This window comes from Rhineura floridana, chromosome 2 (assembly GCF_030035675.1).
Source record: "Rhineura floridana isolate rRhiFlo1 chromosome 2, rRhiFlo1.hap2, whole genome shotgun sequence".
Lineage (NCBI taxonomy): Eukaryota > Metazoa > Chordata > Lepidosauria > Squamata > Rhineuridae > Rhineura > Rhineura floridana.
The window spans coordinates 192,068,823-192,082,394 of record NC_084481.1 but is presented as its reverse complement, the minus strand read 5'-3'; the positions used below and the strand labels follow the sequence as shown (position 1 = coordinate 192,082,394).

General features: G+C 43.0%; 1 protein-coding gene across 1 annotated transcript in view; it reads right to left on the bottom strand.

The window, feature by feature from the left end:
* LOC133377538 (tubulin polyglutamylase TTLL5-like) overlaps positions 1 to 13,572 on the bottom strand; it is a 184,757-nt gene that overhangs the window by 137,157 nt on the left and 34,028 nt on the right. The window contains exons 9-11 of the mRNA XM_061611787.1: positions 6,955 to 7,097; positions 6,708 to 6,762; positions 3,687 to 3,880 (exon numbers count right to left, since the gene is read on the bottom strand). Coding sequence (XP_061467771.1) covers positions 3,687 to 3,880; positions 6,708 to 6,762; positions 6,955 to 7,097 — 392 coding nt within the window. The remainder of the gene's footprint in view (positions 1 to 3,686; positions 3,881 to 6,707; positions 6,763 to 6,954; positions 7,098 to 13,572) is intronic.

Sequence of the window (13,572 nt, the reverse complement as noted above, 5' to 3'; positions counted from 1 at the left end):
ACCAGGGTTTGAATCCCCACATAGCCACGAAGCTCACTGAGTGACCTTGGGCCAGTCACTGCCTCTCAGCCTCATGAAAACCCTATTCATAGGGTCACCATAAGTCAGAATCGACTTGAAGGCGTAGATTTACACTGTGAACACTAAGTTAAACAGTGACAAGGCAAGAAAGACTGAGGGAGAGTCAGACTGAGAAGATAGGGATAAAATATTTAAAAAATAATAAAAACGTGGCTCAGGTTGCAGGACACACTGAAATACAGAAAAGATTGAAAATTACTTTTCTAATGATAATTTTCCTAAGATTAGACATCTTACTGATGTTGCTACAAGTCGGTATTCCTGGAAGCACACTATTCAACATACGTGGCCCTTCTTGTGAGGAGTGTGCCATGAAAGGAGACTGGAAACAAACAAAAAACCCCTTCATGCAGGTGCCCTTCATACTGTCTGACAATCTTATTGCACATTATTTTTTCCTGCCACTCTGGAAAGAAAAGTGACCAAACTGTAGAATCAGAACAATGTAGGAAGGAACAGAGCATTTTGGGATGCCATTAAAATGACTTGTCACATCAAGGAGATTAAGTCCTTTTAGCATAAATAATGTTATTCACCTGCCTCCTTTACTTTACGGACACTGGTCTAATCTACTGCAAGCACACAGTCAGAATCACATTGTGAAGCTATAGACCAGGTTTTGAAAAGAATGAAGTCTAGCAGAGGGTTGTTACTATAAAAATCCTGCAGTAGGTTATTTGTACTCCATTTAGTTCTACAAGAATTGCCCAGTCCCTCTAATTACTACCTCCCTGCCAGAATGAAAACATGAAAGGAATAATGTTGTCCCCATCTTCCTAGGAATATATAATCACATTTACAGGAAACCTGGCTTCAAGATTTGAGCTCTGGCTGGCTCAGATAAGAAAGATACATCTCATTCCAGCCCTCTCCTGGGTGGTCTGATGTTATTCCTATGATCAGACTCCCTGGATGAAAGAGCTGGAGCTGTTCCTAGTGATAGCCAGCCCTGAATTCTCACACACTTCTTCAAGGAGAAGGGCAGAGCCCCTACTAGATTTCTCCTCCTCTTTACCAAGTTGGGTCAGTTCAACATATCCCATTTACCATCAATGACCACAAAGTGCAGAGCCTGAGACACAATAGCCCCCACCACATACATATAAAAACCATTGATAAAGACTTGACACAGATCCAATACTGCCTCACAGCATATTTCACAGAAGGAACATTTTTTGAAACAAAGAAATAACATCCCCATGTGCGTATCACCTGCATATATGTTCAATGTAAGAAGATTTACTAAGCAAACAGGGAGCTATATACAGCAGTTGTTGAAAGCTGAACTTTCTAAGCATTTTCAGAGTAAGTTCACAACCCAAGAGGAACAAAAGACATGCAAATGCCCAGTGAGACTTTTGATCATTTTTTTCTTTGAACAGCTGGTACCACACACATCCCATGCCATAGTAATGCTATGGCTTTAGAAATTCTATTGGGGAGAGGGGAGGACTGCTGTTCAAGAAGCACAAATGCATGGATTTGCGAACCAGGATCAGTGATCACGATGACTATGGACATGGGCAGTTCCTTTTATCAACTCAGACCCTGGGATCCATCAAGCCAATTAATCCTGATTGGAACAGCTTTTCAGGATTACAGGCACAGGTTTACCCAGTCCTAATGCTGGGATCCTTCAGCTAGAGATGCCAGGAATATAATGCTGGACCACAACACACAAAGTGAACTATAGTACCTCTACCTTACAATAATATTATGTTAATAAAAGATCTGTTCATTGTATTATAATCCTGAAGTAATGTTCTCCTGGCTTCTTCTTCTTATGTCCCATGGAAATATATCTCTACTATTCAATCAACTGCCAGAAAGGTAGGAAAATGCACAACTGGAGGATGATATTTTCCTTAAGCTGAACATTAAATTGCTACTTGTTTAAACAGAGCAAAGTTCAAGCAGCTTTTTAATCCAAAAAGCCAACCATTTTAACATCAGGGTACAGAGAAAGATGTAGAAGTGGGCAACTGTGTTACTGGTGCGGGGCTGCAAACTATACTCTCATACTTGTTTTTCTCAGTCAAAAATTTAATTAATTTTGACCCATTAGAGACCATAACACTAGAATGACTTTAATGCCAAGGCTAAGCCAGAAGCTGAAAATGATAAAATATGACTTCCAAAATGATGTAACTATTCAGTTGCAACTATTTCAACAGCCATTTACACACAAACCCCTGTATTATCTAAAACCAGGAAAAGTAGGAAACAGAAGAAGTGAAGGGAAAGGAAGGGCAGGAGAAGGAACAGACTTGCTAGCATTGGAAAACAGAATCAAGAGCACTTTTGCAGATACACCAACAGTTCCAGGAAAACCAGAAGAGGAATATAAGACCCCTCCCTCTCTCATACTTACTTTTCTGACTAGCCTGCAGGAATGGTTATATAGCGGCACATTTTTGTGGGCACCTTATGCCCCATAGCTATTACCAAATACCAGTGCTAAGGCTAGTCACATTTATTCCTATTTGTAATGTAATTGCTTGTATTATAGTTAATTCCTACCTCTACAAGCAATATCTACTTGACAGTTACAGAAATACAACAGTGATATAAAAAGTAGTTGCAAAGCTTTGCTTGCTGTCTTGTTCTTGCGTTATTAAGATCTTAGTCATGGAAACAGCTTAATCGCATACCACTGTAGGTATAACTGCTCTACTGCTTGATCACACTGAAAGGAAGAAGAGCTCCCTTTCATCAGCATGCAGCTGAGGCAGTAGGGATTTAAGGGGTTAGTTTATAGATTCTCCTACAAGAGAGTTGTGAAAGCAGCAGCAGATGCCACTGCCGCCGACTCATGTTGTCCCTTCTTCTTTAGCAGCTACAGCTATCTTCTCAGAACATTAGTTCCTTCATTTGCTCCAGCAGGTTCCTTTACCTAGACAGGGTAACCCAAGGCTGTTGGAGCAAATTGCCTGCTGATGTCAGATTGGTGTGAGGCAACTTTATAGGAGTTCTTCCTACTTCACCTCCAAAAATGTGCAGTGAGGAGAGAGTAAATCAGCTCCCTGAAGCCTCCCTCTGCCCTGGTTAACAATCGTAAATCATGGTGGAAGGGAACCCCTTTAACTTCCTCATCCTCACAGTTTCAAACAGGTGGTAGACTCTGCCCAGCCTCTCCATTCACAAGTACCCGCTGTGCAAACAGAGCCTCAGTAATTTTATTGCTTGCATTCATGATATCAGAATTCAGGATCATACATGCAAGCGTTTCATCATAGTTTGCTCTATTATTTTTTGCTTTTGATCTTTGATTCTGGCAGTACTGCATCTACATTTTCCACGTAATGAGGTTTCAGGTAACTAATCCCACAGTATCCTGTGGTGTAGATCTAATTCAAAAATAAATTATTTTCCTGCAACGTTTTACTCTTTACGAGATCCCTCATTGGTCAAAAGTGGATATAGTGAGCTTTTTAAGTGACATAATCAAACACTGCCCAACACCCATTAAAAAGAGTTAACTCTAACTGAAAGATCCTGTTTAAAGTGGCTTTCACTCATTCACAGACTCCATTCCATTTTCGCTGTTTCATGAAATTCTACTATTCCATTTCTGTTCTAAGTGTACAATACTGCTGCTTATGTACCTGCTGTGTAAGAAGACTGATGTGACTAGGAGGAGAGTATTGCCTGGCTGCCTGCTTCTCTGCCAGTCTCTGCAGTTCTGCTGCAACAAGACCATGACTGTAGCGCTTGCTCTGGGAAGAACAGTCTTCCCCATCCTTGCTCACTCTGGCAGATCCACCACGCTGTCTGCTTGGGCTGTGATTCCTTGAACCTGCTAAAGAAGGTTAAAAGTTTACTTTGCAAAACTTAGTACTAGTTTATAAAGAATTTGCCTTGTGTGCCTGAAAAGGGCAAAAGACAAACATATGCACAACAAATTTAAACCAAGATACTCAAAAAGCTGATACTCAGCATGAGAAAGAAGCTTATAAAATCTGACATACTACTAAGTCAGGCATGTGCTAAGCTCACTGCTGTGGACCAGAAATGCCATCTCAAGTCTCATATGAGCAGACTTTATTAATATTACTCAATTTGGGTACCCACCCCTCAGGAGGGCAAGCCTGATAGAGCTGAATATAGCCAGAGCCTAGCATTCCCTTCAGCACTTGAAAGGTCACTGGCCATTTGCTGTTCTATTGTCATCTCATCATGGTCTAACAGAGCAAGGGTTCTCAAACTTGCAACCCTCAGGGCTCACTTGAAATGGCTGAAAATTGCCAAGATCCACCACTCAGAAAATTGTGATGCAGGGGCAGAGCCAGTTACAAAATGGTGACAGATGCAGACAGATTTTGGCATAATCAGCTAGCAATTACTGACATCACTTTTTACTGAAATATAATCCATCTTTGGAATTGCTAAATTTTTGCCACAGTGTTTTCCTTGCAGCAAGGAGTTAGCACAGCGTTCCTTAGCATGCATACAGACATTTGCTCTGGAAGTATTGTGATTCCACCTACCCATTTAGGCAGAATTTGCTGAACCAGAGCCTCTTGAGTGGGAAAAGCTTTTGTTTTACATTTCCCCCTTCCCACCCCCATGTGCCTCTCAAAGTTTTTTTCATCAATTTCTTGTAATTTCTTCTCCTTTCACACTCAACTTGTACTTTATTCCACTCCCCCTAACTACCAGTTTCTTTCATCCATCCTCCCTGGTTCTCTTACATTTTTTTTCCTCCTATAACTACCCCCTTCATTTCTATTCCCAGATGATGATTCTTTATTGACCTTTTTATATTATGATTATGTATATTATTTATCATTGTAATTATTATAATTCTTATTTAACAAATAAATAAATATTAACCTTTTATCTCACTTGTTAATTTCCTTCAACACCTCCTCTAACATCTGCCCCTAAGAGGAGGGGGACCTTTCTTCCCTTCCCCACCCCAAACCTCTCTGTCTCCTAGCCACCTTTTCTCAGTATGCAAGCAGTTGCTGCTGCTGCTATAGCTAGTATTGGTCCAACCAAAATGCTATGATAAGACTAGGAGGTGGGACAGGCTAGTGAGGAGGTGCGGGGCAGGCTGGGGCACCAAGGCCTACCTGAGATTGACCCAGTTCCCACTAGTGGGTCCCAGATCACTATTTGAGGAACACTATGATTGAGGAAAGAGCCTTTAGCCAACTGACATTTCTTGAAGATAGATTTATTTGCATAATTTATATCACACAGCTTTAGCACAGATCTGTGTTCCCAGGTCAGCTAACAAAGTAGTAAGAACTGAAGAGTACAATTTAAAATAACAGCAGCAGCAAACTAATACAGCAAATTAAACTAAAACTGGAACAGCCAATATAAATTGATGGTAAAAACCAAAGTGCTCAGGTAGACTAATCCAATTGTGGGAAATCGGCTCAGGAGGGGTCAGTAGAAAGCTCTGTGGCATCCAGTTCCTGCTCGGGAGCCACTGTCCCGGCTGAGTGCCAGCTCCGTTGGGAGCTGCGTGTACAAGCAGGAAGAAAGAAGCCGGCTCCCACGAACCAGCCAGCTGGGGAGTAAGCGCTCCCCATAGATGCCCAATGTGATGATTTTTTTTACTCCACCGGCCTTTTGCCCAGTGGAGAGTTCACTCAAATCAGGACCCAGGGGAGGGCTCCGAATGCAAGGAGGATCTCACGTTAAGTCCCCCCCGAGACTCTTCCCCCGCCATGCCCCCAAAATAACCTGTTTTCAGGCTGGCTGTCCCCGGCAGACTCACAGCAGCACCAGCAGGGTCCCAGAGTTGCCACAGTGGGGGGCTCCTGCTGGCAGAGCCTGACAGCACCGGGAGCCTGCCAGTTTAACAGGGTGTCTAATGCATCCAACTCCCCCCAGCCCAGCAGAAATATGAGTTGAATTGTGCCCTAAATTAAAGAAGGCTTACACTAGCAGTTCTTTACATGACTTGGAAAAATAATGCTTTTTTTGTCTGTTATTTAGTGGACCTAAGAAGCTCCCAGATACTAGTGGCCCAACTGACAGTTTAAACGCATGGAGAATGTGAGAATATGCTATACCAAAGATGGCACCAGTCTCCAGAGAAAGATGTTTAAACCTTTCATGAGGAATGATAAAAGTTTTAGGACTGCTGAGAGATGTGTGCATTCTGCCTGATCATGTGAACAGAATAGCTACTCACGAATCATATAAAGAATTCTTCCAAGAAAAGAGCTATTAATCTGAGTCATTCATTCATACTTCAATGCAGGTTACTCTGTTGCTGCCCTACACTTTACCCTAAGCAGTTTCACATGGGTAAACTTTAATAATCACTTCCTGGACTACAGGGGACCACTGCCAAGCTGTGTTATGTGCCAACAGCAGCTATACTGCAGAAGCAAAATTATCCTGTTCTGTATTTCCACAAGTTGTCAAAAAATAGTAATATTCTCACACATGTATTATTAATCTAGAATTTACACAGAGACTAATTTCTGAATTTGATTACCTCTGTTGTTGTTTTTTAACAAGCCATAAATAAGTATTCTCCCAAATTTTGCTTGAACAGCCACATTGTGACCCTTTGAGTTAATTCAAACTACTCTGAAAATTTCTAGACAGAAAAGTATTACAATACTGTGCAATTTAAGCAACTAGATATGCTACTGGCTTACCTGCTTTTGCTGAAGATGGCCGGGACAGTCTCTGGCTGTAGATCTGCATAGCACTCTGAAAGGAAGAGAAGGGGCTGACAGTGTAACTGCCAGACCGACAACGGTGTAAATCTGCAGTGTTTGAGGACAGGTGGGCTATATTTTTTGCTGTATTAGACCAGTTGTCAGGTGCTGTGCTTTGGAAAGAAGGGGAAGGAGTCAATCTAGAACCAGATGAAAAAGAGAGCACTGAGCGATGATCAGGCACCTGTGCATTAGCAGAGGTTGTAGTATGAGAGGATAGCTGAGAACTGATGCTTTGTGGAAGGATGACACCAGGAACAGAGGAAGATGTACTAAGGAGGCTGCGTTGTAGTATGTTCTCTTCATCATCTGCTGAAGAGGGAATCCCTGTTTATAAAAAAGATATATCCAAGCTGATTAGAGCATTTAATCTTTTAAAAATAAAGCACAAATATAGCATTCACTATAGCATTTTGTAAAAGGACCAGCCTTTTACAAAAAAGGGAACAAGGTAAGCAAAGGACATGAGACATTATACAAGAAATACTGCATGACAGGTTTCTGTAACAACTGAATTCTCCAAATGAGTCTTATAAAATGATGACTATGTTCTACCTCCACTGTCTGAGGCAGTATGCCTCTCAACACCAGTTACAGGGAATCATCAATTGGGGAGAGTACTGTTCCACTTAGATCCTGCTTGCTGGCTTCCGATGGGCACCTGGTTGGCCACTGTGAGAACAGGATGCTGGACTAGATGGGTCTTTGGCCTGACCCAGCATGCTCTACTGTTCTTAAGGGACCCAGTTTCCATCAAAAAATGTTGTCCCCAATGGATTCTAACTTGGACATATACTATTAATTTCACTGATTTAGCTGTATATTTCATCTTATTACACCATTCTATTACAGGGATCTTTTCTGATTTCCATTTAGAAGTAACGAAGACAGTTACTATTAAAAACATATTCCCAATTGCTAATTTGGCTACTTCACATATTATTTAATACTTTCATACAATATTATAAGAACGTAAGAACATAAGAAGAGCCTGCTGGATCAGGCCAGTGGCCCATCTAGTCCAGCATCCTGTTCTCACAGTGGCCAACCAGGTGCCTGGGGGAAGCCCGCAAGCAGGACCCGAGTGCAAGAACACTCTCCCCTCCTGAGGCTTCCGGCAATTGGTTTTCAGAAGCATGCTGCCTCTGACTAGGGTGGCAGAGCACAGCCATCATGGCTAGTAGCCATTGATAGCCCTGTCCTCCATGAATTTGTCTAATCTTCTTTTAAAGCCATCCAAGCTGGTGGCCATTACTGCATCTTGTGGGAGCAAATTCCATAGTTTAACTATGTGCTGAGTAAAGAAGTACTTCCTTTTGTCTGTCCTGAATCTTCCAACATTCAGCTTCTTTGAATGTCCATGAGTTCTAGTATTATCAGAGAGGGAGAAGAACTTTTCTCTATCCGCTTTCTCAATGCCATGCATAATGTTATACACTTCTATCATGTCTCCTCTGACCCGCCTTTTCTCTAAACTAAAAAGCCCAAATGCTGCAACCTTTCCTCGTAAGAGAGTCGCTCCATCCCCTTGATCATTCTGGTTGCCCTCCTCTAAACCTTCTCCAACTCTGTAATATCCTTTTTGAGATGAGGGGACCAGAACAGTATTCCAAATGCGGCCGCACCATAGATTTATACAACCGCATTATGATATCGGTTGTTTTATTTTCAATACCTTTCCTAATTATCCCTAGCATGGAATTTGCCTTTTTCACAGCTGCCGCACACTGGGTTGACATTTTCATTGTGCTGTCCACTACAACCCCGAGGTCTCTCTCCTGGTCAGTCACCGCCAGTTCAGACCCCAAGAGCATATATGCGAAATTCAGATTTTTTGCTCCAATATGCATAATTTTACACTTGTTTATATTGAATTGCATTTGCCATTTTTCCACCCATTCACTCAGTTTGGAGAGGTCTTTTTGGAGCTCTTCGCAATCCCTTTTTGTTTTAACAACCCTGAACAATTTAGCCACTTCACTGCTCACTCCTAATTCTAGGTCATTAATGAACAAGTTGAAAAGTACAGGTCCCAATACCGATCCTTGAGGAACTCCACTTTCTACAGCCCTCCATTGGGAGAACTGTCCGTTTATTCCTACTCTCTGCTTTGTGCTTCTTAACCAATTCCTTATCCACAAGAGGACCTCTCCTCTTATTCCATGACTGCTAAGCTTCCTCAGAAGTCTTTGGTGAGGTACCTTGTCAAACGCTTTTTGAAAGTCTAAGTACACTATGTCCACTGGATCACCTCTATCTATATGCTTGTTGACACTCTCAAAGAATTCTAATAGGTTACTGAGACAGGACTTTCCCTTGCAGAAGCCATGCTGGCTCTGCTTCAGCAAGGCTTGTTCTTCTATGTGCTTAGTTAATCTAGCTTTAATAATGCTTTCTACCAGTTTTCCAGGGACAGAAGTTAAGCTAACTGGCCTGTAATTTCCGGGATCCCCCCTGCATCCCTTTTTGAAGATTGGCGTTACATTTGCCACTTTCCAGTCCTCAGGCACGGAGGAGGACCCGAGGGACAAGTTACATATTTTAGTTAGCAGATCAGCAATTTCACATTTGAGTTCTTTGAGAACTCTCGGGTGGATGCCATCTGGGCCCGGTGATTTGTCAGTTTTTATATTGTCTATTAAGCCTAAAACTTCCTCTCTTGTTACCACTATTTGTCTCAGTTCCTCAGAATCCCTTCCTGCAAATGTTAGTTCAGGTTCTATATCTTCCACTGTGAAGATAGATGCAAAGAATTCATTTAGCTTCTCTGCAATCTCCTGATCGTTCTTTAGTACACCTTTGACTCCCTTATAATAATAATCATCATCATCCAAGGGTCCAATCGCCTCCCTAGATCGTCTCCTACTTTCAATGTATTTATAGAATTTTTTGTTGTTGGTTTTTATGTTCTTAGCAATGTGCTCCTCAAATTCTTTTTTAGCAACCCTTATTGTCTTCTTGCATTTCTTTTGCCAGAGTTTGTGTTCTTTTTTATTTTCTTCATTCGGACAAGACTTCCATTTTCTGAAGGAAGACTTTTTGCCTTTAAGAGCTTCCTTGACTTTGCTCGTTAACCATGCTGGCATCTTCTTGGCCCTGGCGGTACCTTTTCTGATCTGCGGTATGCACTCCAGTTGAGCTTCTAATATAGTGTTTTTAAACAACTTCCAAGCATTTTTGAGTGATGTGACCCTCTGGACTTTGTTTTTCCGCGTTCTTTTTACCAATCCCCTCATTCTTGTGAAGTTTCCTCTTTTGAAGTCAAATGTGACCGTGTTGGATTTTCTTGGCAATTGGCCATTTACATGTATGGTCACTGCTCCCAATCGGTTCAACAACACTTACATCTTGCACCAGGTCCCGGACCCCACTGAGGATTAAGTCCAGGGTTGCCGTCCCTCTGGTTGGTTCCATGACCAACTGGTCTAGGGCATAGTCATTTAGAATATCTAGAAATTTTGCTTCTTTGTCATGACAGGAACACATATGCGGCCAGTCTATGTCCGGGTAGTTGAAGTCACCCATTACTACCACATTTCCTAGTTTGGATGCTTCCTCAATTTCGTATCTCATCTCCAGGTCTCCCTGAGCATTTTAATCAGGGGGACGATAGATCGTTCCCAGTATTAAATTCCTCCTGGGACATGGTATCACCACCCACAACGATTCTGTGGAGGAGTCCACCTCTTTTGGGGTTTCCAGCTTGCTGGATTCAATGCCTTCTTTCACGTATAGAGCGACTCCGCCACCAATACGTCCTGCCCTGTCCTTCCGATATAGTTTATATCCAGGGATAACCATATCCCACTGGTTTTCTCCATTCCACCAGGTCTCTGTTACGCTCACTATATCAATGCTCTTCTCTAAGACCAAGCACTCCAGTTCTCCTAATTTGGTTCGGAGGCTCCTAGCATTAGTATACAGGCACTTGTAAGCAGTGTCTCTCTTCAAGTGTCTTTGGCACTTGTGGTTAGGCCTGTGGTAATCTTGCCCTTCTGAATTGATATCCTGTGCCCCTGCTCTCACAATGCCTACATCTAGGCCTACCCCTTTTAAAATTTCATCATTTCTTTGGTCTTTATCCCAGGGGGGAGGTTTATTCTGAAGCGGATCTTCCTCAGCTCCTGTCGGGTTTTCCCCCTCAGTCAGTTTAAAAGCTGCTCTGCCACCTTTTTAATTTTAAGTGCCAGCAGTCTGGTTCCATTCTGGTACAAGTGGAGCCCGTCCCTTTTGTACAGGCCCGGCTTGTCCCAAAATGTTCCTGTGCCTAACGAATCCAAACTCCTCCTCCTGACATCATTGTCTCATCCACACATTGAGACTACAAAGCTGGGCCTGTCTGGCTGGTCCTGCGCGTGGAACCGGTAGCATTTCAGAGAAAGCCACCTTGGAGGTCCTGGCTTTCAGCATCCTACCTAGTAACCTAAATTTTGCTTCCAGGACCTCACGGCTGCATTTCCCCATGCTGTTGGTGCCAACGTGCACCACGACCACTGACTCCTTCCCAGCACTGTCTACCAAACTATCTAAACGACGGGTGATATCCGCAACCTTCGCACCAGGCAAGCAAATCACCTTGCGGTCTGCACGCCCATCACACACCCCACTGTCTATGTTCCTAACGATCGAATTGCCCACTACAAGGATCCCTCCACCCCCCGGGGATATATATCTGGGTTTAGTGAAATTATACATTCCACTATATATTTAATGCCCTCAGCTCTGAATTACACTTTGAATTTTGAGTCATTAAAAATGGTACTCATAAATCCATCTTCATGCATAAGCCAGACTCTAGTAATAACTTATAAATTCTTTAAGAATTATAACCATTGTACAACATTTCTTTCTGTTTCTATCTGTGGTGTGGTATAGAGATTACACTACTGAGAGATCTAGCCATGTCTGGTAATTTGTTCCTTTCAGTGTTCACTAAAATGTGCAATTTAGAATGTGCACTTTATTATGAAAGGGACTAGAGCAAGGCTAGGGAACCTGTGGCCCTCCAGATGTTGTTGAACTACAACACTCATCATCCTTGGCCATGGCTATGCTGGCTGGGGCTGATGGGAGTTGTAACATCTGGAGAGCCACAGGTTCCCCGTTAGTGGACTAGAGTATCTTCCACTTGTCTGATCTGTTGTAACTGATGAAAGATGGCACAATGGAAATACAGCAAAGAATCCTAACTACTATGCAACACTAGATTAAGGGGTTAGGGTTTAGGATTTGTGGGAAGAAATGACCATCTTTAGCATGTCAGCTGACTCATCATTCTGCTACAAATATTAATTTAATGTCAGTGGAACGTTTGTTAAGAAATGCCATTTATTGCTATAGCCACCGATTCTAAAGCATGCTTAGAGGAAACTGATTACTTGGATCCACTCCAGTCTGGCTTCAGGCCTGGCCATGACACTGAAACTGCCTTGGTTGCTCTGGTTAATGACATCTGTAGGGAGGGAGATGGGGGAGTGTGACCCTGCTCATTCTCCTTGATCTCTTGGCGGCTTTTGATACTGTTGACCACAGTATTCTTTTGGAGCATCTCAGGGAGATGTGGGTTGGGGACACTATGCTTCAGTGGTTCTGCTCATACCTCCAGGGCTGCCTCCAAAAAGTAGTTACAGGTGGCTACTGTTCAGCACAATGAGAGTTGTCCTGTGGTGTCCGTCACGGTTCCATCTTGTTCCCCATGCTTTTTAACATCTATATGAAGCCCCCGGGAACTATCTCTCACTCTCTCACACACACACACTCTCTCTCTCTCTCTCTCACACACACACACACACTCACACACTTTCTCTCTCACACACTCTCTCTCTCACTCTCTCACTCACTCACTCTGTCTCACACACAAACTCATTCTCACACTCACTCTCAACACTCTCACTCTCACACACACTCACACTCTCTCAACACACTCTCTCAACACACTCACACTCTCTCAACACACTCTCTCAACACACTCTCACTCTCTCACACACACACTTTCTCACACTCTCACTCACTCACAGTCTCTCACACTCTCACTCTCAACACACACTCTCACTCTCAACACACACTCTCACTCTCAACACACACTCTCACTCTCAACACACACTCTCACTCTCAACACACTCTCTCACTCTCTCACACACACACTCACTCACACTCTCTCTCTCTCTCTCTCTCACACACACACACACACACACACACACACACACTTTCACTCTCTCTCTCTCCTGAGAGAGGTGGTTGAAGTTTTAGACTGGTGCTTGGAGGCACTGATGTGCTGGATGTAGGCCTACACATTGAGGCTGAATCCTGAAAAGACAGAGGTGTTGTGTGCCCCAAGTTCTCGAGTCCAGGAGGTGGAGGGATGGCCTGTCCTGGATGGGGTTGCACTCCCATGGAAGGAACAGGTCCGCAGGTTTGCGATGCTTCTGGATTCAACCTTGTCACTGGAGACTCAGGTGGCCTCAGTGGCTAGGACTGCCTTTTTCCAGCTGCAGGTGTTTTGCCTGTTTTGGCCCCTTTGGACAGAGATGACTTGTCCACTATACCCCATGATCTGATAACTTCTAGTCTGGATAATTGCAGTGTGCTCTATGTGGGGCTGCCCTTGAAGATGACTCAGAAACTTCAACTGGTCCAAAATGCAGCAGCCAGATTACTGGCTGGGCTTCCATTTAAATCTCATTCAACCTGTTTTAAAACAGCTGTACCAGCTGCCAGTTTGTTCTAGACCCAAGTTAAGGTGCTCACATTACTATTTAAAGCCCTAAATGACTTAGGTCCCAAATATCTGAAGACTACCTCC